The sequence below is a fragment of the Bombus huntii genome, chromosome 14 (genome assembly GCF_024542735.1).
Source record: "Bombus huntii isolate Logan2020A chromosome 14, iyBomHunt1.1, whole genome shotgun sequence".
NCBI lineage: Eukaryota > Metazoa > Arthropoda > Insecta > Hymenoptera > Apidae > Bombus > Bombus huntii.
The window spans coordinates 6,992,762-7,013,792 of NC_066251.1; the positions used below are offsets into that span (position 1 = coordinate 6,992,762).

General features: G+C 28.7%; 4 protein-coding genes across 7 annotated transcripts; 2 read left to right on the forward strand and 2 right to left on the reverse strand.

The window, feature by feature from the left end:
• Nucleotides 1-85: 85 nt before the first annotated feature.
• On the reverse strand, nt 86-3,946 carry LOC126873133 (glutamate receptor ionotropic, delta-2). Its single transcript, XM_050633700.1, has 10 exons — nt 3,826-3,946; nt 2,722-3,092; nt 2,357-2,421; nt 2,102-2,278; nt 1,798-2,024; nt 1,604-1,713; nt 1,341-1,534; nt 1,122-1,227; nt 871-1,060; nt 86-716 (listed from the first exon to the last, which is right to left on the reverse strand). The coding sequence occupies exons 2-10, from the start codon at nt 2,795-2,797 to the stop codon at nt 224-226; spliced, it is 1,638 nt and encodes a 545-aa protein (XP_050489657.1). The 5' UTR covers nt 2,798-3,092; nt 3,826-3,946; the 3' UTR covers nt 86-223.
• Nucleotides 3,947-4,077: 131 nt separating this feature from the next.
• Nucleotides 4,078-7,983, forward strand: LOC126873136 (zinc finger protein GLI4-like). Of its 2 annotated transcripts, none has more exons than XM_050633704.1 (6): nt 4,078-4,240; nt 4,305-4,506; nt 5,059-5,159; nt 5,240-6,220; nt 6,452-6,580; nt 6,713-7,983. In XM_050633704.1, the coding sequence occupies exons 2-6, from the start codon at nt 4,405-4,407 to the stop codon at nt 6,999-7,001; spliced, it is 1,602 nt and encodes a 533-aa protein (XP_050489661.1). In that variant the 5' UTR covers nt 4,078-4,240; nt 4,305-4,404; the 3' UTR covers nt 7,002-7,983. The 2 variants fall into 2 exon arrangements, with proteins under 2 accessions (XP_050489661.1, XP_050489662.1); XM_050633705.1 differs by having other exon boundaries at nt 4,096-4,240; nt 4,348-4,506.
• Nucleotides 7,984-8,304: 321 nt separating this feature from the next.
• On the forward strand, nt 8,305-11,614 carry LOC126873134 (iduronate 2-sulfatase). Of its 3 annotated transcripts, XM_050633703.1 has the most exons (9): nt 8,305-8,969; nt 9,059-9,236; nt 9,314-9,453; nt 9,548-9,719; nt 9,804-9,953; nt 10,036-10,173; nt 10,264-10,571; nt 10,695-10,804; nt 10,897-11,614. In XM_050633703.1, exons 1-9 carry the CDS (start codon nt 8,784-8,786, stop codon nt 10,907-10,909), a joined length of 1,395 nt encoding a protein of 464 aa, XP_050489660.1. In that variant the 5' UTR covers nt 8,305-8,783; the 3' UTR covers nt 10,910-11,614. The 3 variants fall into 3 exon arrangements, with proteins under 3 accessions (XP_050489660.1, XP_050489658.1, XP_050489659.1); XM_050633701.1 differs by having other exon boundaries at nt 8,306-8,969; nt 10,695-11,614; XM_050633702.1 differs by having other exon boundaries at nt 8,312-8,969; nt 9,314-9,444; nt 10,695-11,614.
• On the reverse strand, nt 11,432-20,899 carry LOC126873121 (transcriptional regulator ATRX homolog). The gene is made up of 20 exons (XM_050633673.1): nt 20,758-20,899; nt 19,484-20,189; nt 19,170-19,312; nt 17,048-19,061; nt 16,660-16,967; nt 16,437-16,555; nt 16,226-16,371; nt 15,934-16,149; nt 14,962-15,181; nt 14,471-14,880; nt 14,086-14,384; nt 13,706-14,000; nt 13,367-13,647; nt 13,144-13,297; nt 12,719-13,066; nt 12,343-12,640; nt 12,070-12,267; nt 11,874-11,990; nt 11,640-11,780; nt 11,432-11,565 (listed from the first exon to the last, which is right to left on the reverse strand). The coding sequence occupies exons 2-20, from the start codon at nt 19,498-19,500 to the stop codon at nt 11,518-11,520; spliced, it is 5,772 nt and encodes a 1,923-aa protein (XP_050489630.1). The 5' UTR covers nt 19,501-20,189; nt 20,758-20,899; the 3' UTR covers nt 11,432-11,517.
• Nucleotides 20,900-21,031: the final 132 nt, after the last annotated feature.

Sequence of the window (21,031 nt, forward strand, 5' to 3'; positions counted from 1 at the left end):
ATAAAGATTACATTTTTCTTTTTTTGCTATATTCCACAAGGTTCATATAAAAAGGTTCAGTATAAAAAAATTTTGATCTATGTAATCTCACATAAAAAAATTTACATCCAACGTATATTTTATTAATTTTATAAAATTACAATTTTTAAATAATTTTAGCATTTCAATATGTAATGCTACATACAAAAAATATTTTTGTATTTCTTACATATTTTTAATGTGATCAGGCTGCATATTGAAATAAAAAAGCAGAAGGAGTTCTAATAGGAATTAATTTTCGATCACCGTATGGATTAGTAACCACATAATAACTTCTTCCATTAATAAATTGTTGTTTTCTTTTTATCAAAACATTGCCAGGATATTGATAAATCGCTGGAGGACTTCTTTTTAACATCATCATATAATTTTGTGCTGGAAGATTGCTATTTAAAGGATTTTGTGGTTTTTCGTTTGGACCACAACAAGGCAGATAGCAGCATACTTTTCTTTTACCATTTTGTACTCGGTACGATATAAACGCGTAAATAAATTCAAATAAAAAGATAATTGCAGCAATTGTATATCCACCCACGACAACTTTGTATGTTAAAAGAAGATCAGTATTTCGCAATTGTCTCTCGCTTGAACGAAGATCAACTGGACAGATTTCAGCTAATGGCAGATCTTCTTTCTTCGTACGATGTATGATACCAGTCTCTATTAATCTTAACAGCCTGTAATTTAAAACAATAAAACCTATATTCAAAAAGTTTCTATTAAGAACTCATTTCTATTACAATATTCCATTAAAAAAAGATGGGAATATAAATAACCATCTTTACTTTTAGTAAAACTTAAGTTAGTAGATTGAATCCAATTAAAACTTACAATCTATTGATACGTTTTTCAAAGGTTGAACCATGGGGAAAACCAAAGGCACGGCTGGTTATTAAAATGCTACCAGGCATTATAACATACGTACAACGCGAGTTATGTTGTAAATGATGACGCGTTTTATTCATATAGTCTTTGAATATTAAAGTTTGCAAGTAATGTGCCTCTGCTAGGAAAAGTCTTTCTAAAAGGAGAAAGTATTACGATCATTTCTTTCTATGTATATTAGGATATTTAATACATACTGGTAGTAACTGATTCTAAAATAGCTCTTGAATGCTCATAGTACTTAAAAACGCCTTTTCCTTGCAATTTGCTTACGTTCAATAAACTCAAATCGTTCTCCTGATTCTGAAAACGTAACAAGATTTAATGTATTATTTTTATACGTTAAAATGTTTAATATTATCAAAAAATAATTCAGTTTAGCATTAAAATGTTAGGAAGATCGCTTTACATCGTACTTGAGAAAGAAGAAAATCAATCGTTCGTCCCTTATAGGTGATCCAACTGTATCCCTTGTGAACAATATCTTGTAGAGAACTAATAGAGAGCGTAAATTGAGGCTTTGTAAGAAACGCTGTGAGATTTGCCGTGTAAAAGGATGTCAAAATCAATATAAAAATCCACCATGTAGCGAAAAGCATTCGTGTTGAATCTGCAACTCCAATTACAATTTTTAGAAATTGTAATAACAATGTATTTAAAATTAATCAATACATTTTACCTGTTGTGGCAACAATATTCGTTCCTTGTTTCAACAGAGAACTATAAACGAACCAGAAGCAAGAGGACAAACTGAAGTTTTCAGAACTTGGATCGTGCCATAATTTTGCTCTATATATCAAAAGATTAAATTAAAATTTATATTAATTACTGATTATATTAGTTATAATAATTATTAAAAAGTTTTTCAGAAACCTCATACTAGCGAAAAAATAAATAATTGGCCCCACAAAAATTAATGACATTAATACTAATAGCCAGACAGTTCTTTCGAATGGTGCCAGAAGACCGGAACCTGTAGCTGATTCCTGAGGTCTCTTCATCACAGCAGTTAATTTCGTTTCATCTAGTGGAGCGCTGAACGTACAATATTGTCCGATTTCCGGTAATACGGGAAGGAACGCAACAGCTACGTCTACTTTCTATAAAATGAAATAGATTTCTTTAACAATTAAATCATTGTATTACAATTAAATGAATTATAAAATCTAAATAATACCTTCTCGTAAAGTAAACCAAGAATACCGCTACTTTTATCACCCAAAATATGTTCTTTTGGTGGAATAATGGTATAGGTGAAATTTAATTTTGTACTGAGTAAATCAAAAATGTAAAATGCATATCCTTTACCAACCCACTTTCCATTTTCTTTTACAATTCCTGAGAAAGGCATGTCCTACAAAATAATAAACATGTTGTGCATCTTTATAATTAAAAAAGGTAAAAAATACGCTGAATTTTGGACCTAACTTACATTCCAAGATGTTACTGTTAGTTGCGACGGCATTTCTTCATTATTTTTATTATTTGCCACATTATCTATTAATAGAAAATAATGTAAAGAATAATTAGAAATATTTTAAAACATTTTTATTTTATGAAGATAATGACGACTAACATATTAATCGATTCATTTACGTTTCTAACTCAAACATAGAGAATAATTAAATCAATATGCTTTTTGAATTAGTATACTTCATCAATAACATTTAAAAAATAACGTATAAGCTATTTGATTAAAAGATAAAGAAAAAATTCTGAAAAAGATGAGAATATAATTTAAAAATTAACATAATTTATTGTATTATTATTAAAAAAGAGTTGGACATATTTACGCACCTTCACCATGAACATACCGAGTATATTCTTGAATGAAAAAAGATGCTATAAGAAGTAACAAATAAACAGTGTGCATCCTTTAATCTAAACTGGAATTACATTGATCTTAATCGATTCTAATTTAATGATCATATATTATGTTACAGACAATTATCGCTTCCACAATAAAACTAACACCTGTGTAAATCGATACCGACGTGCAGGTCACATCCTAGCTAATAGTGACCCGACCAACGTTTACGTAGTGACTGGTATACGCATTAACGCCTTCGAGTAGTATAAACATGAAAATCGACCCGCTTCTAATAACCTTGCAATCTGCTCATAGTAATCAGTCATTCTTCTGATAAGTTCAATTGTTTCGTACTTTCCTAAAAAGTAATAATGAATTATAAATTATATGTCATATTTTAAAATGAATAGAAAGAAAGAAATATCTATGATCGATAGCGGCATAATTATTTGGAATTGATAACATAAATTATTTTTGTCTTCAAGTCTTTCAAGTCCAAAAAAATTAATTCTAGAGTCGAACTCAGCAAAATATTTTATTGAAATAAATAAATAGTAATTTAATTTATCCAGTCATATCTACTCTCCAAAAAAATTGTTCGCGTTGAATACATGGTATATACGAAAACATATATGTACATTTGCTCTATATTTTATTTGAATGTTTTACATAATTTAGATTTTTACAATGGGCGAGTAATTACAAGGCAATTTTTAAAATGATTAGCCATGGTTCTCATAACTTCAAAAATGATCAATTGACTATTCTGTACAACTCTTTGAAGTTCAATGAAAATTACCATGGATGCAGATTTTTAATATTCAAGAATTTGAAAAATTACATGCAGCTAAATTACAAAAAAGAAACAAATGCGTACTTTGCTCGTGTATTAGAGATGAAAAAACATACTATTGTATAGAATGCAGTAAATCTATTTGTGAAAATTTTCGGAGCTATATTATTAAAGATTGCCGCCACATATAAGAATTCATCTAAACCACATAGATATTTGAAAGGATATATGTACAATATAGAGTGAAAGTACAGTGGAAGTATGTATTTCAATAGATTCTTTTACGTGATTTACGTACATAAGTTACGAAACAGTGCAGCATTTGAAAATCCACAGTAAGATTAAAAAGAATATGTATACGTTTCAAGGATGAATTCAAATAAACCATTGTTTCCTATCAATAACGTTCTATTTATAATTTCACAATCAAAAACTTGCAAGTATCTACTAAAAATCATATTTAAAAAATCGACAAATGTTTACATCGAGTGTAGTCATTATCGATGTGATTATCGATATGTTAATCTTAAACCTATATGAAGGTAGGCGCAATAAAAGTCGAAAGGTGGGCAGAAAGACTATGGTGAATACGTATTCGCGATAGTAGCTTGAGTATATTGAAATGACAACAAATGATTGATATTATTGGGAATGGTATAATATGAGGTGAAAAAGGGAATATATTCCGGCGCGAACGGGAGCGCACTTTGTTGGTAAGTAGCCCGACAAAGCGTCCCGTTCGTGGAAATGATTGTGTATTTGGGACTTTCATTCAAGGTGCTAGAAAAATTCCCTTCTGAATTCCTGTTGGTGAATGCAGGTTATGTGAGCATCGAAACGCGTCGTTATTCACCGTTTTTATTGCATATTGGCCAGGATGGGCCAGGGTACGGATACATGCACAGATAGGCCTGCTGAAGTTAGCGTCATCAGATTCGTATCTAGGAATCGTACTATCGAGGAAATAGCCCCCAAAAAGGTAAAATCACCGGAGGCATTTAATGGGTTCAATGACCCCTAACTCAAAACAAGTCACTCACCATTTACCTTTATTTGTTAACTTACTACTTTATATAGTTAAAGGAATCTTTTTTATTGATGAGATGTAATAATTAGACTGTGGATTTTATGAAAACTAATATTTTTGAGAATATAATTTAAAAAATAGGACTTCTGTGGAACCTCTTTTTCATACTTAAGCATTATAGAAAGAATTATACATTGGATATTTTCTATATTTTCTCATGTTAGGTGCATTTTGTGCAATTTCACATTTCCAAATTTCCCACAAATACATAAAAATCTGCAGTCTAGTTATAATTTAAATGAATGAGATTAGTAAAACAATTTGATTTTGTATTATAATTTGGATATGAAATGTTTGATGATTACGGTTGAGCTATTATCATCAATATTTTAGGAAGTTTTTGCAAAAATTATTATCTTTTTGTTTATTATATAAATGAAATGAAAAGATTATGTATATTCTTAAGTTATTTGTAATAGATACTTAATCAAATTATGTTTTTAGGAAGTATACACTTGTAAACAACGGGGCTGTGGCAAGACATTTACCAATCAAGATGAATACAAAACACATGAAGCTCTCGAGGCTTTAAAAATTAGGTTTATGTAAGCTGGCTTCATTTGTTATAAAAATTGATTATGAAATATTAGGTAATAGTATAGTATATTAATAATTATATTTATAGCTGTCGAGAACCAGGATGTGGAGAAGAACTGTCTGATCCTGGAAGCATGTGGCGCCATTATCAAGAATGGCATAATAATGAAACAAATGTATTTATATGTCCATACACAAATTGTGGATCTTTACATACAACCAGTATCAATCTAGAAGAACATATCGAAAACTGCCATAGACAACCATCAACGTTGCCCACTGAACCAGAAGTAATATGTTTTGAAGATCCTGAAAATGCAATGGATGAGGAAATTGTACAAAGCACAGAGGAATGTTATGAGAAGAGAACAAATGAATCTTTTGGGATAAAAGTATGTCAGTATGATGATAATAATGAGCAAAATCTTCTCAGAAGTGATACTGCACAGCAACAAAAAAATGAGGTTTCTCATGATCAAAATACTGCAAATGATAGTTCAAAAGAAGATTATTCTTCCATTAGTGAATCTTTAAATGAAGCAGGCACATTTTCTATGAATGAAAATTTAATTCTAAATGCAGAGAATTTTCTATCTAAATACGAGAATAACACAAACAAATGTCTAGAACTGCAAAGTGAACATTCCCAAGAAAAAATAAATGTAGTTTATGTAAATGGTGATATTACCATTACGAAAAATACGAAAAATGAAATGTGCAGTATAAATTCTAGAAATCAAGACCATAGAATTGAACTAGATAATCTAGAAAAGATTTTCAGAAATGAACTTGATCGTGATATTTCAAAATCCGAGGAGAATACTATGGAAACAAACAGTAATTGTTCGGATGATGAAGAATACACTCCAAAGAAGCAACGTATGTCTAGGTACAAGCAAGAAATTTATAAATGTGCGGTTAATGGCTGTGGGAGAAAATACAAATACATATCCCATTATCGTCATCACCAAGATAGTCATAAATTAGCTGCCAATACAATTAGTTCAAATTCTAGCAAATCAATACTGAAATTAAAACAAGGGAAAGCCTCAACGGTCAGTTTTTTCTTGTAAGTTTGAAGCTATTAACATCTACAAGTAAAAGCAGTATCTTTTTTAATTCTTTATATGTAAAGACAGATACGTGTTATTCATAATTTTAAATGCTTTGTCAAATTTATCACATGTGATTTTAAATTCTAGTTTTTATATTGTATCTTTTGCATCTCAGGTAATTACTATTAGTATAAATGTTATCAAAAAATTAATTTCTCCATTTAATTTTATTTTATATTAATTAGATGCAAGATCCCTGGCTGTGGAGCTCAGGTGAGCAATGTAACTGGTTTATGGAAACATTACCAGGACAATCATGCTAATTCAAAACTGCCAATAGTACAAGAAACTGCTAAAAGCAATGAAGTATTTCGGTAAGTTATATTGTCACTTGTTTATGCTTCACATATTATAGAACTGTACTTATTTACATTTTTGATTGAGTATTCTTGAATTTACTGCTAGAAATCTGTTTTGATAGATTATTAAAAGAAAACATGTTTCAGTTGTAAAATACCTGGATGTGAATCAGAGTTTAGTACAACACTAATGCTGTACAAACACTTCACTGAAGTGCATTCAAATGGCATTGGCAATAATGCTAGCACAAATACAAAGACTGGGAATGGGAGTAGTTTTCATTATACTGAAATATTTAAAGATGATACTACTAACCCACAAACAAATTTTAAGACTGACTTTAAAGCAAAGAATAATATTAATGTAAATGACTGTACGATAAGTACTAATGATCAAAGATCATCATCAGTTGTTAAGAAGGAAACACGGGATTGACTTCAGATAAGTTGGTATTACACGTAAACGTGAAGATAAATAATTGTAGCGGTGAATTAGAGTACTTTACCGGGGCCGCAAACATTCGAATTATAAAGTAAATTATTTTTCCTCCTTCTTTACAAACAGAGATGCGTTTGTCCTTTATTATCCATCTGTTTAACTAGTCACTTTTTATTACGCTTTTATTACTGATTTTATGGGGGACGGCCCTCGTTAACTACTCAAATCTTCGTAATTATAACTTTGAATTATAGGAATGCTAAATAGAGAGATAACTCTAGGGTTATCAGAGTTGTTTTTCTATGAATTTTAATTATTTCAGTGAAGATATTATATGATAACAATTTCATAGCTTTCGATGTTGAATTAAATTTCCAGATTTGCTTTTATGTAAATATCTAAAAATTACTAAGAACTTTGTAATACCTAAAATTTACTTCTTGTTTACGAAACGGCATTATATTACAAATTTACAATGAAAAAAATTGAAAAGAAGTACATTTTCAATGTTTTCAAATATATTTTACTGTTATTATTGTAATGAAAAACAACATTACAGCTATTATATACAAAGTAAATATTAAATCAACTCATTTGTAATCTCTACATTTTAAAAAAAGATATGAAAAACAACTCGAACAAATTTAAAAAGTTAAAACTTAATATTCAATCAATACAACAGTAAATGCAAAGTAAAGATACAATTCCGTAGATTGATAAGCCTAGTGTGGCAAATTTAAAAATAAAATTCTTGAAACAAAAGACCGTTTATTGCAGTAATTTGTGCGCGTGTTAATATAAAACTCTTGACTTTCCATACTAATTTTTACTATTTTATATTATTGTATCATTTTAATGTAATTTATGTTAGGTCATGTCGTAGTTATTGTAGTAGATATTGTAGGTAAATAAGCATTACGTAGCATTTTCATTTATATGTCTGTACATTGAAAAATAAAGTGCAATAGTAAGTTAAAAAGGAGGTTCCATTAACTATAAAATACTTTATTATTTCGTTAATTGAAATATTTTATTTCTTACACACAAAAGACTGTATATGATATATACATGTCGGAGAAGGAAAGACAGCGGGATTTCCCGTCCGGAATGTTGGGACAAACCCCAATACACTAGTCCAGACTTTTACTATAGCCGCCCTTAAGTAATAAAAATAAGAAATAGTCTTAATGTTCCAATCTGACTTTATGACGATGGGTTTGGGCTCGAAGTGACATGGCAGGTTACCGGACGTAGCCACGGTCACGGGAGGGACATGTACCTGACAGAGGTATGAAATGATTATAGGGCTCTCCTTAAAACAAAGATTAACCCGAGAAGCAGGGACAGGAGTATATAAGGGCAGCCTTTTTTGGATTGACAGAGTTAGAGAGAGAGTTAGAGTTAGTTAGTTTGTTAGTGAGTCGTTGGACGAATTGCCGATTGAGTTATCGGGAAGTTACCCGAATCGAGTAGCACGTTGGTACATGTCCCTCCCGTGACCGTGGCTACGTCCGGTGACCTGCCATGTCACTTCGAGCCCAAACCCATCGTCATAAAGTCAGATTGGAACATTAAGACTATTTCTTATTTTTATTACTTAAGGGCAGCTATAGTAAAAGTCTGGACTAGTGTATTGGGGTTTGTCCCAACATTCCGGACGGGAAATCCCGCTGTCTTTCCTTCTCCGACATACATATATTGTATATATATAATCTAATCTCAATTTGAACAAAATTACTCTCCATACTGCTATCATTGTATCTTTTAGTGTGATTTATTATGCTTTTTACGTTATGGTTTATAAATTTAATCGTTTGGTGTACAGCTCAGAAACAAAATTTTCTTTTAATAATCGTCGATGATTTAAGAACTGCTTTAGGATGTTATGGTGACGCTAAAGCGTATACGCCAAATATAGATCGCTTAGCGACAGGAGCTGCCATTTTTTCTCAAGCATTTGCTCAGGTTAGTATTAAGCTAATAGTAAAAAATTAATACCGAAGCTTATACATTAATTAAAAAATGTATATATAGATATAGTAACGTCTTTTTAGCAAGCATTGTGTGCACCAAGTAGGAATTCATTTTTAACAAGCCGAAGACCAGATACACTTCATCTTTATGATTTCTATAGCTACTGGCGAAAAGATATTGGCAACTTTACAACATTGCCCCAACACCTAAAAAATAATGGTTATATTACTAAATCAGTGGGAAAAGTTTTTCATCCAGGTTTTTACTTTTTAAGATGCGATATGTGGATATAAATTGTTTTACATCATTTGATATGATTATGATATGTTTCACAGGAATTAGTTCAAATAATTCTGATGATAGCCCTTATTCATGGTCAGAAACTCCCTTTCATCCATTTACAGAAAGATATAAAGATGCTCCAATGTGTCAAACGAATATGCAGATGTTGCCTGCACAAAATCTTGTAATATTTGTAATATAATGAGCTATTACTTAAAGAGTATTGAGAAGATTGAAAGAGATGATGATATCTAATAACATTATAAATTTTATTTTTCATATTTTAGTTATGTCCAGTTAAAGTTTCATCAATGCCAAATAAAACATTACCAGATATAGAAATATTGAGGGAAGCTAAAACTTTTCTATCTAATCAAGCAGGAAATAGTAGTCCTTTTTTTTTAGCAGTTGGATTTCAGAAACCACACATACCATTTAAATATCCAAAAAAATATTTAAGTATATTTAATTATTATTATTAATTATTATAATCATAAAGATTTCTAATTAAAGAAGTCTTTTTTATAAAAAAATATTTTGCAGAAAACCACCCCTTGCACAAATTTGAAGTACCTAAACCTTACAAATGGTCAAATAATGTTAGTAGTATTGCTTATAATCCTTGGAATGATTTAAGAAAAAGGGAAGATGTTGCTGCTTTGAATCTTAAATTTCCATGGGAAAAAATACCAAGTATAGTTAACGTGATATGTGAAAATTTATTTTCTTGTGTGTAATGCACAAGGATATATGTTTATTTCTTTTTAATTTTTAGAAAGTTTTGCTCGGTTAATTATTCAATCATATTATGCATCTGTAACATATATTGATGATTTAATTGGTACATTAATAAATCATTTGGAAAGGTTGTCAATTCGAGGAGATACTACTATTATATTAATGTCTGACCATGGTGAGTTGAAAAATCTTCCAATTAACTATTATCTAAATTTTTCTATCTTTTAAATTATTATTCAATTTTTTACAATTAATATTTATGTAGGCTGGTCACTAGGAGAGCATGCGGTATGGGCAAAATATAGCAACTATGATGTTGCTTTAAAAGTACCATTGATAGTATCAATACCTGGGCTTACATATGAAAAACTAAAAGAAAATACGAACGTAAATAATTCGTCAAAAGGGAATCAGATATTTATAGATTCAATAGTAGAATTAGTTGATATTTTTCCAACAATTGCAGATTTAGCAAATATCTCAATACCTATTTGTTCAAATGAAAGTATGCAAATTACCTGCAGCGAAGGAATTACTTTTATACCACTTATAAGAGCTGCTTTAAAAGACAAGGTATTATTAATTTACAAATTTAAGTTTTATAGCTTTAATAATATATAATTGTTGAAACTGTTTATCTTAGACATTTGTAATAATTTATAGTATATAATATTTATAATATAGTATAATTTATAGGTAATATTATGGAAAAAGGCGGCATTTGCACAATATCCAAGACCAAGCATTGAACCTTCGATACATCCAAATAGTGATGAACCACGTTTAAAAGAGATTAAAGCAATGGGGTATACTCTAAGGACAAATACATATCGTTATATAGCATGGTTATCATTTAATCCTGAAACTATGTCACCAAATTGGAACAATATCATTGCAGAGGAATTGTATGATTATAGTTATGACAAGGGTGAAAACCAAAATGTAGCATTTCTTGAAGAATATGCCAAATTAAAGGAAAAATTAAAAATTTTATTGCAACATGGTTGGAGAAATATTTTATCAGCTAAATCTAATTTTTAAATTATAATTATACTTGTTTAATTAATTTATTATCACTTTACATACATTTGCAACTTTAAATCAAATAAACTTCGTATTTTTATACATAATTGCAAGCAATATGAAATTTACTTATTTGTTTAATATAAATTTATCATTAAATTAATGTTAAATAAATTATATAATTCATTAATACTCTATTTAAGTAATCTAAGTCAGTATAAAAGTTTTATGGTTAGTATAAATATACAGTTTATAAACACATATTTGTCTGTATATATATAGTGAAAAGTTTATCAAATAAAAAATGCCAATGTTCAAGTAATAATTTTATGCTAATTACTTATAGCAACAATATTATTCACTTTCATCAATACTGATACTACCATAATACAAGTATAACATACTAAAAATGTAGATGAAAGTATAAGCGCTTAATATATTGAAGCATTTTTACATTATATAAAACAATATAAAACTTTACATTGTATAATTTTATTCATTCCTCTTGATTTTTATTTTTGTTATTTACTGTGGTTGATATTACCTGAAATTGTATCAAGTAAATTTTACATTTAATAAATATTTAACTTTAATTTCTTGTTAATGTATCCACGTTACCTCTATAACATCATCATCAACATCTCCAGATCTAATATCAGTAATCCTATAATCTTTCTGTTGATTGGTCAAATTTTTAATTCTATTCGGTACTGAATAAGATGTTTGAGCCATATTGGGTACTGAAGTTAAGTTTGGATTCTAGTATTCATAAATCCTCAGTTAAATTTTATACAAAAAACATGTTTTATATTCGAACGTTATCAATGGAAAAATTGTAAGTTATTGAAATACCTGATCGATTATTGAATTTGCGGTATTGTAGAAAGAATGTTGTTCCATGTAATTGTACATATTTGTTAATACATTAGCAGTCATCATTTGTTGGGTTTGTGGTGTTGCATTAGGATACTATAAAATGTAAATTATTATAAGCTAATAAATATGAGCAAACTATTTGAGTTATTGACGAAAAACATCATATTCTTACATCCTTTTGAAGAAGTATTCGAAGTTTTTCATAATCCGTACCAATACTCAATGGTGGCGGTATCTTATATTGATTTAACATCATATTATTTGGGAACGCCATTGAATATGATGGCATTATTGGCGGTTTTCCTTTCTTTTCCTCTTCATATTCTAACCAAGCTTGCTTCCTTTCTTCTTCATTCAGTTCTTCCTCTGCCTATTATTAAACAAGATTATTAAGAATATTTATTTTGAGACAAGCAGATTACTGTATTATGTAGCTACAAGTTACTTTATTTTCCAAAAGAGAATCATGTTCATGATAGTTCTCCACAAAATTTTTATATTTTAAAAATATTTCTGCTAATAATCTATCTTTAGGCAAATTCAGAGTCGGTTTCTCTCCGTTGTTTCGTTCAAATGTGTACAATTCATTTAAATTTTGATTGCTATAATGACGTTCTATTTGTTGCTCATCGACGACTCTACAAGAAAGTGATAGTTTCGTCACTTGTCGATTGTAGATCTTTTCTTCCATCGTTCCAGCTGCTAGAAATCGATAAACGTAACATGGTTTCTTTTGACCAAATCTGTAAATTATATATATTTCAGTAATTATGAAATCTTATTATTATTGATCACGATGACTTAGAATCACAGGCACGAACCTGTATACACGAAATATACTTTGGACATCATGAGAAGGATTCCAACTTGCGTCAAAAATAATAACACGATTGGCAGCGGTTAAATTAATTCCCAGTCCACCTGCTCTGGTTGAGATTAGGAACAATCTTGCTCTTGTATTTGATGGTTCATTAAATATTCTGCACCATGCGTTTCTATTTTCAGCGGATGTTTGACCATCCATCCGAAAGTAGTCCAACCCCAATGACCAACTTCCAGTATGTCCATCTATATATTCCAAATTTTCACCGTTTTGTGTTGTATTATCGATTTTTTCAAGAAACTGCTCGATTAGAGATAATGAATACAACGATTGTGAAAATACCAAGCTAAAATAATTAAGCAATTTTTAAAGATAGTATGTAAATTATTGTAGACTTTTCTAAAAGTAATATAAAAAGCATACACTTTGTCTCCGATTTGTTCACATTCCTTCAGGATTCCAAAAAGAAGTATCAATTTGGAAGAAACTCTCATATCTTCAAAGTGTTCAAGTTTAACAAACTGTAACCACCATTCCTCTTCTTTCTTTTCAGATTCTTCAGGAATTATTTCAGCTTCTACATATAAAATAAGAACAATATATATATATTTTATAACATATTAGTTTAACGTAAATATAATCTTACCTGGTCTATTATTTTTTGAATTAGTTCTTATATTTTTTGTAACATTTGTATCAATGGTTACAATATCATCATCTTCTTCAGTACTCATACTGGTCGTAGTCTCTATTTCGGCATCGTCAATAAAGTCTTTTAAAGAACCCTCCGAATCACTGATTTCGAATTTTTTTTCATTTATCTTTTCTATCTTTTCTGCATTCATTCGCAAAACCAAAGGATGTGTCCATATTCTTTGTAATGATTGAAAATCTGCGAAAAGAGATCCATTGGCATTGCGTATTCGCCTGAAATAGAAAATACATATTAAATTTTGAAATTTCATTAAAAAGTCATTTCACATACCTTGCAAAATTATCCAAATAATATTGATACATATTAATTTGCATTTCAGTTAGACTGACAAAAATTACATATTCCTGTTTCGGTGGTAAAAATGGTGTTAGTACAGAATAATCAAATCTTTGTACACAACCCTTTAACATCTTATGTAAAACGTATGCTCGTTTTTTCATTAATGTAACATCATATTCGGTAGAATCATCAAATTGACCATTAGTTATTGGATTCCCAAATCTGTTTGAAAATTCTTTCTTCGTTCCTAAAAGATTTGGCTTTACAAACTGTACCATACAGTGATCTGTAATATATCAGTTATAAATGTTTAATCAAACGAATACTGAATTATTTATATATATACTTATTTAATATTGTTCAAGTTTTACATTCTATTAAATTATTTTGGAGTGGTGTTCCTGTAAGTACAATTCTCCGTAATGTTTTAATCTGTTTCATTGATTTACTGAGAGCAGTATCCTCATTTTTTAGTAAATGTCCTTCATCGCAAACTACGACATCTGGACCAGGATTTATTAAGTACTGTAAAACTGCTTCTTTGATATTTTTTCTCATTTTATTATTTGTGCCACTTAGATTCCTAAACATTTCATAACCAATAATGAGTACACCACCAGTTCTTTGCCAGCTTTCCAATTGAAACTTTCGTTCTATATTTTTCCTTAATCTTTAACAAATTTATCAACAATTATTATATGACCATTTGTTCATCATTATCTTAAATGTATTTGTAAATATATTTATGGAACTTACTTAGTCATTTCGTAAATCTCAATGTCATGTTCTATATCCTTTAACCAATTCGTAAATTCATTTACCCAATTAAGTACCGTGCTCAAGGGACAAACGATCATAATTGTTTTAACACCAGTTTTTTCATGTGTTAAAAGTGTATGACCCAAGGCAATTACTTGAAGAGTTTTACCTAGACCCATACAATGTGCAATTATACATCCAGACCCGCTAGAAGAATTTACTCTTTCCAATGATTCAAAGCATGCGTCCCACATGAATTTTATTCCTTCAGCTTGATGGGGTTTTAAACGCTTTACTAAATTTTCATGGACAGTCACCAATTCCTCTTTTGTTTCAGGATCAAAATCCAATACCAACTTATCTACTTTTTCTTCGCCAGCCAATCTTGCTTCATACATCTCATTGTACTATAATACAAAATAAAGAAATGCTTTTTCTTCGTTCTTATGGAACAGAAAATTAGTTAAGAATTAATTAAAAATATGTACCAATTTTTGTCTCTCAGCAATACGTTTAAGTCTTTCTTCCTCTTCTTTGGCAGCTTGCTTAGTATCACTTGTAACTTGCTTATCTTTCATTACTTTTCGGATATTTTTACGACCTTTTTTTCCAGGTGTTCCTTGAGAATTCGTAATATCAAGGTCCTTATCGCTATTTTCATCACTATTACTGGACATATTTTTAATGCGTCTTCTCTTTGGTTTGGTTCTAGGAATTTATAAGGAATATATATGTATAGGAATGTAAAAACCAACATAGAAAATTACTATAAATTTTTTTATACGATTTTTTATAGAAATTGATAGCTTCATATAAAAGGAAAGCATTAAAATAAATTATAGAAAAATATACAATAACTTGCGAAAATTTTAAACCACTTATCAGACGAAAATGTTATTTGTTTAAATGTTATTTTATAAATGAATGTAAGAATATATTAAGAATATTATTTTATCTTTGTTGTTATTTCTAAGAAAATATGTAATTGTAGAATTGGCAATTAGTTTAAAAAATATATAAAAATAGTCTTAAATAATTAATATTTGCTCAGCATAATCTTTTGCTCAGTAGCAGTAGTTCTTTTGGATTAATTAATAAAATAAAAAATAATTTTTTAATACATTCAGCACTATAATACTTTAGTAGAATAGTACCTCAAAAATTTTTCTTTTTGAATGTTCTTTTTCTCCTTGGGCTGTTCTACATAATCTCATATACATTGTAAAAAATATCTAGACTAGAACATTGAACAATTTTCAAACATTTCTAAATCATGTAAAACTATAAGTGAATAACACAATGAAAGAAATGTTTAAAAATTAATTTTCATATAGTAATCTGTGAGCAACCTCTACACATATGTATTTAATTGCTGTTACGAAATCAGTAACACTGATGGTATAAAGCTTTGTATAGTATTGTATATATATATATATAAAAGTAGCTATTATAAAAAATACCTTTTCTCTATAATCGAAGAGTCAGAATCAGATGATTTATGTGTCTTACGTTTACGCATCTTTTTTGGTTTTCCTACTGAAGAATCACTATCTTCTGACATGGCAGATTTATTTGATTTTGTATCAGAATTTATCACCTGCAGATCTGAATCAGAATCTATAATCTGTCTACGATTTCTTCTTTCGCGTTTTGCAACTTTGATAGCTGAATGTTTGCTATTTCAAAAAATACCATGATTTATTTAATATATTACATAGTTTATTTATTAATTAACCATGTTAAATAACTCACATATGACTTTCTCCTGCCTTTTCTGTCCCTTTTTGTTTCTTATTCCATTTTTCTCTTGCAACATCAGAATCTGAGTCAGAGGAGAACTTCATTGTTAATAGTTTATTTCGCCTCCATTTATTTTTCTTCCATTTGTCATCATTTTCCTAAGTATAATTGAATTGATCAATATCTTAATCTAAAACAAATTAATTGTCATCTTAATTGTTACCTTATCACTACTCTTTTTTTCAACTTTTTGAGTTGATCGTTTTGAAAGATCCTTTGATTTAGTTTTACTTTTGTCCTCCTCACTGTTACTGTTTTCAGAGGTAGATTCTTTTCGTTCACCTAAAATAAGATATATAAAATTTAATTTTATAAATAAATTTAATATGTAATGCTAATAAATAAGAAATGACATTAAATTTAGAAGAAGCTAGTCTAATATTTACCAATATCTGAATCGGAAGAATATAAAAGAGCTTTCTTAGTAACTGCATCTGCTTCCAACATTAATTCTCTATTAGTTTGGAAATTAGCTTGTATTTTTGCGATTGAAATATCATTGTTTATATCAGAATCTTCCCCTATATTTTCAATTATATCAGAATTTTCCTCTGCATTTTCGTTTTTCAAATGATTCAATAGGGGATCTTCAATTTCCTTTACTTTAGTCTTTTTTGCTTTTCTAGATAAAGAACTTCGTGTCGAGCCAAAAGTATTTTTACGATTGTTTTGTAACCTATCCAAATCAATTAGACTGCAAAAATAAGTATATATATAAGTAAATATATAAAAATTTTATCCCAAGTAATGAAAAATAATTTTTTTGTTTTGTACCTTCTAAGCTCTTTATTCTCTAAATATTGTCGAGATTTTTCTAACGCATTCTTATACTTTTTAAGAGCATTTTCTGATAATTTTTCAACAACAACTTTACAAAACATTTTTAATTTTTTATCTGACCCAGTATAACTTATTTTAGGTAAACGTGCTGGTTCTCTAGAATCCAATGCTTTTTTGTTTTTTGTAAGATTTTTATCTTCATCTTTATTTTTCTTTGAAGAAGTATTTATTATTAGTGGTTTCAATGTAATCATTTTATCATTATCAGAACTTGAATTTTCACTACTGTCACTGGAATAATGTTTCTTACTTAAACTTTCTTTTTTATCACAAGGACTGATAGAATCATCTGAATTTGACTCAAGAAGTGCACGTTTAGCACAAACTTCTTCATTAATGAGTTCATCAGGTTTGTCTAATAAATTATTTTCATGAATAGAATTACTTTGTGTCTTATCTTTTTCTTCTTTTTTATCACATTTTATCTTTTTCGATTGCGATACGTCTTTCTCTTCGAAACTATCATTTGTGCTGAAACTTTCAATAAATTTTTCATTCAGTGATTCATCATTTGTGGGTGTTTCTGAGTCCGATTCTAACATTGCCCTCTTAGCTTGTTCTTCGGCATCAGTATCATTTAAAACGTCATTTTTCTTTTCTTCAGTTGATTCTACAATTTCATCAGAAAAAACTGATTTAGATTTTGCATTTTCAATTTTCGTAGGGCACGAGTTTTTATCTGTAAGTTTTGTATCTAATTTTTCATTTGTGAAAGAGTTTTTATCTTTATTATCATTATTTTTTTCAAGTTCTTTTAATTGTAAACCATTTTCATTCCTACATTCATCTGTGACTTCTATCAAATCATTAATGTCTATATCTTCAGGTGTATCTTCAAATATATCATCTATGGATTCGTTCATAGCATGTTCATTTGTAGATGTCTGATATTCTTCAGATGCCTTCTCATTTGCATCAATTACTTTCAAATCATCTCTTGTATAAGTTTTATCTTCCTTTTTGTTGTCTAAGATGGAAGAGATAATTTGATCACTCTTTTCATTGTCATCTATTAATTTTTCTGAAACTTTAGTTAATGTATTGTTTGTTTTGTTTTTATCAACGTTTATTTTCGTATTACTTGTTCCTTCATCAGAAAATATTTCTTCATTATCACATTCAGAAACTGCGCTTGCTGCATTCGAGCTGTTCTCGGATTTATTGGATTCTTCTGTATCCTCTCTCTCTTTTGCTATTTCGTTATCGCTTAAAGAACGAGCTATGTTTTGTACTTTATGACTTTTACTCCATTTTTCATAAAAATTTGTTAATTCTTCTTTTTGTGCATTAAGTTCCATTTTAAGATTGTTGATCACATTTTTTGATTTTTCTATAACATTAAATGCTGATTCTTGATATGTTAATTCTTTCTTAAAATATTTCCATTTTACATGTTCCATCTGTATTTCATATTCTGAACAAATTACCTTAAATTGATTAAAAATTTTCACAACATGAGACTTGAACTGTAAGCTTTGTTCTTTACTAATTCTAGTCTTTTTTATTAACTGTGATGTGGATCCTTGATTTGACTCAGTGGATATTACTCGATCCTTCCCAGTTTTTTTCATGACACTCAAACCACTAAGAGAAATTTTTGATTTTTGGAATTCTTTGTCAGAACTAGAGTCTGTTTCTTTTTGTTTTGACTTTAATGATGAATGTCTTTTTGTCTTCTTTTCAGCAGATTTCTCATAAATTGCATCATCTGAATCACTAGAAACTGAATTTCTGGTTTTATTCTTTTCTTTTCTTATATTATTAGAATCAACTTTCTTATTTCTCATAATCTTTTTGTGCCCATCATTTTTTAAATGTTCCTTGCCTTTCTTTTGTTTATGATGAGCAGTTTCACTCTCCTCCTCAGAGGATTCTCTTCTAGACCTTCTTGTTTGTTTTGGTCTGTTAATGCCATCTTCATCAGATGACCTTTCAATTGAATTATCACCTAGGAAATAATTAAAGATAATTTTTCTGAATCAGAATTACAATTTTAACTTATTGTAATAAACATTTCTAATTTCCTTCTACAATAGACTTCTTCTATTCATCTTACGTGAATTTCCAAATTTATAAAAGAAAGGTCGTACATCTTCAGGAGTACTGGAATCATTGTCACATAATGACTGTATTGATTTTTTCATTTCTTCCACTCTTGCAAGCCGTTCTTTCATATATACTCTGTTTTTAGTGTCTCTTCTGAAATCAAATATGTGCTTTTAAATTATTATATTATTATTACATTCTGAATATGTTACACAAAAACAGAAATTATATTAATTATACTACATAATTAATTTCACATAATTTCCCACTAAAACTATGCAGAATTAACATATAAGAATTTATTTTTTCTTTGTATATACTTACTTGAACAAAGAAGACATAGTGATTGACAAAATAGTTTTCTATTTCCAAAAGGTCCTTGAATTAAGTATAAAACATTTTTATTTTCCAATTTCAGAACCCAAAATGTCAGATTAAACTTGTTATATATGTTTCTGGAAACATAAATTTCTATTTTAACACTTGTGAATTAAAAGAATTTTTATTAATGTCATATCACCTACACTATTATGTCATATTATCTTATCTATTCTGGTTTTATTAACCATTCAGATTACTTTAACAAATTCACAATCTCCTGCCCATGTATGGGTCATTGTATTTTCCACTCACAAGTCCGTTGACCCATCCATGGGTTAGGAATGTTTAACATTAGAAGTCATATAACTCTTGATAGAGGAATACCTTGTGTTTGATTTTATGTGTAGATAATTAAATTGTAAATGTTTTACATGCAAGGAATAATTCAAATGAATATTCTAACAAAAATTATTGGGGAAACAAAAATTATTATAACTAATTAATTGTTTTGAAGCAGTTAGTGCAAAATGCATGCATATCGCTTTCTTAGATATATGGAAAGGAAGTATATCTTTTAGCATGAGCTGTGAATGTGTTAATCTTTAAACATTCAGAGACATTATCTAATTGCATATTATAGCAATAACAAACAAAGAAGATAAAGTACTTATAACATGTACTTTTTATTTGGTCCTTCTCAGAATTGTATCTGTAAAAAATAGTCATAGAATTAAAATAATAGAAAAATATTAAAAATGCACATTACAAGATCTTTTATTTTATTAATTCATGTATTTTCTCTCTATGTATTCTACTTCTATTCTAAATTCTAACCAATATTACTCTTTAATTAAATATTCAATAATTTTAAAATCAATTAAAGTCCTCATACAAATGTTTAGCATATTATCTATAACAAAAATATCGAGCAATCACTTATAAATAAAAGTTGATGTAATTTGCAAGTCTGTTTTTCCACTATGCATATATTAGGTATGTAAAATTGTTTTAATCTCAAAAACGAAAAATTGTTACTGTTTTATTTTTATAACATCGAAAGTAATTACATTTACGACAATATGACTTTTTTGCTCTGCAAATGAGTGCATAATCGCTATTGTCATTTTTACACGTTGATTCTTTAAGATTAAAATAAAGTTAAAAATTTGTATATATTAACTATTTATTATTATTTACTTATTAACTATTTCACAGGTTCATATTTACATATGTATAAATTTAAATCATAACAAACTGGTTAAACAACATGGAGAGACCTTTTTCACCTGACATTCTTTTATAAATCATCTCAAACTTTCACATATTATTATATTTAAATTAATAAAAAGTACAATATTTAAATGAAAAAATACACGTAGGAATGTAACAACTCTGACTGAATAAACTCTGACTGAATGGTCTTACTGAATAAACTGCCCTCTGGCAGTAGGACATCAAACTATATTTAAGTATGTCAAATATAAATTAGTTAATTGTTAATTTTTATACATATGTTTTTTATAACAAATATGAAAATACTATTCCTTACAT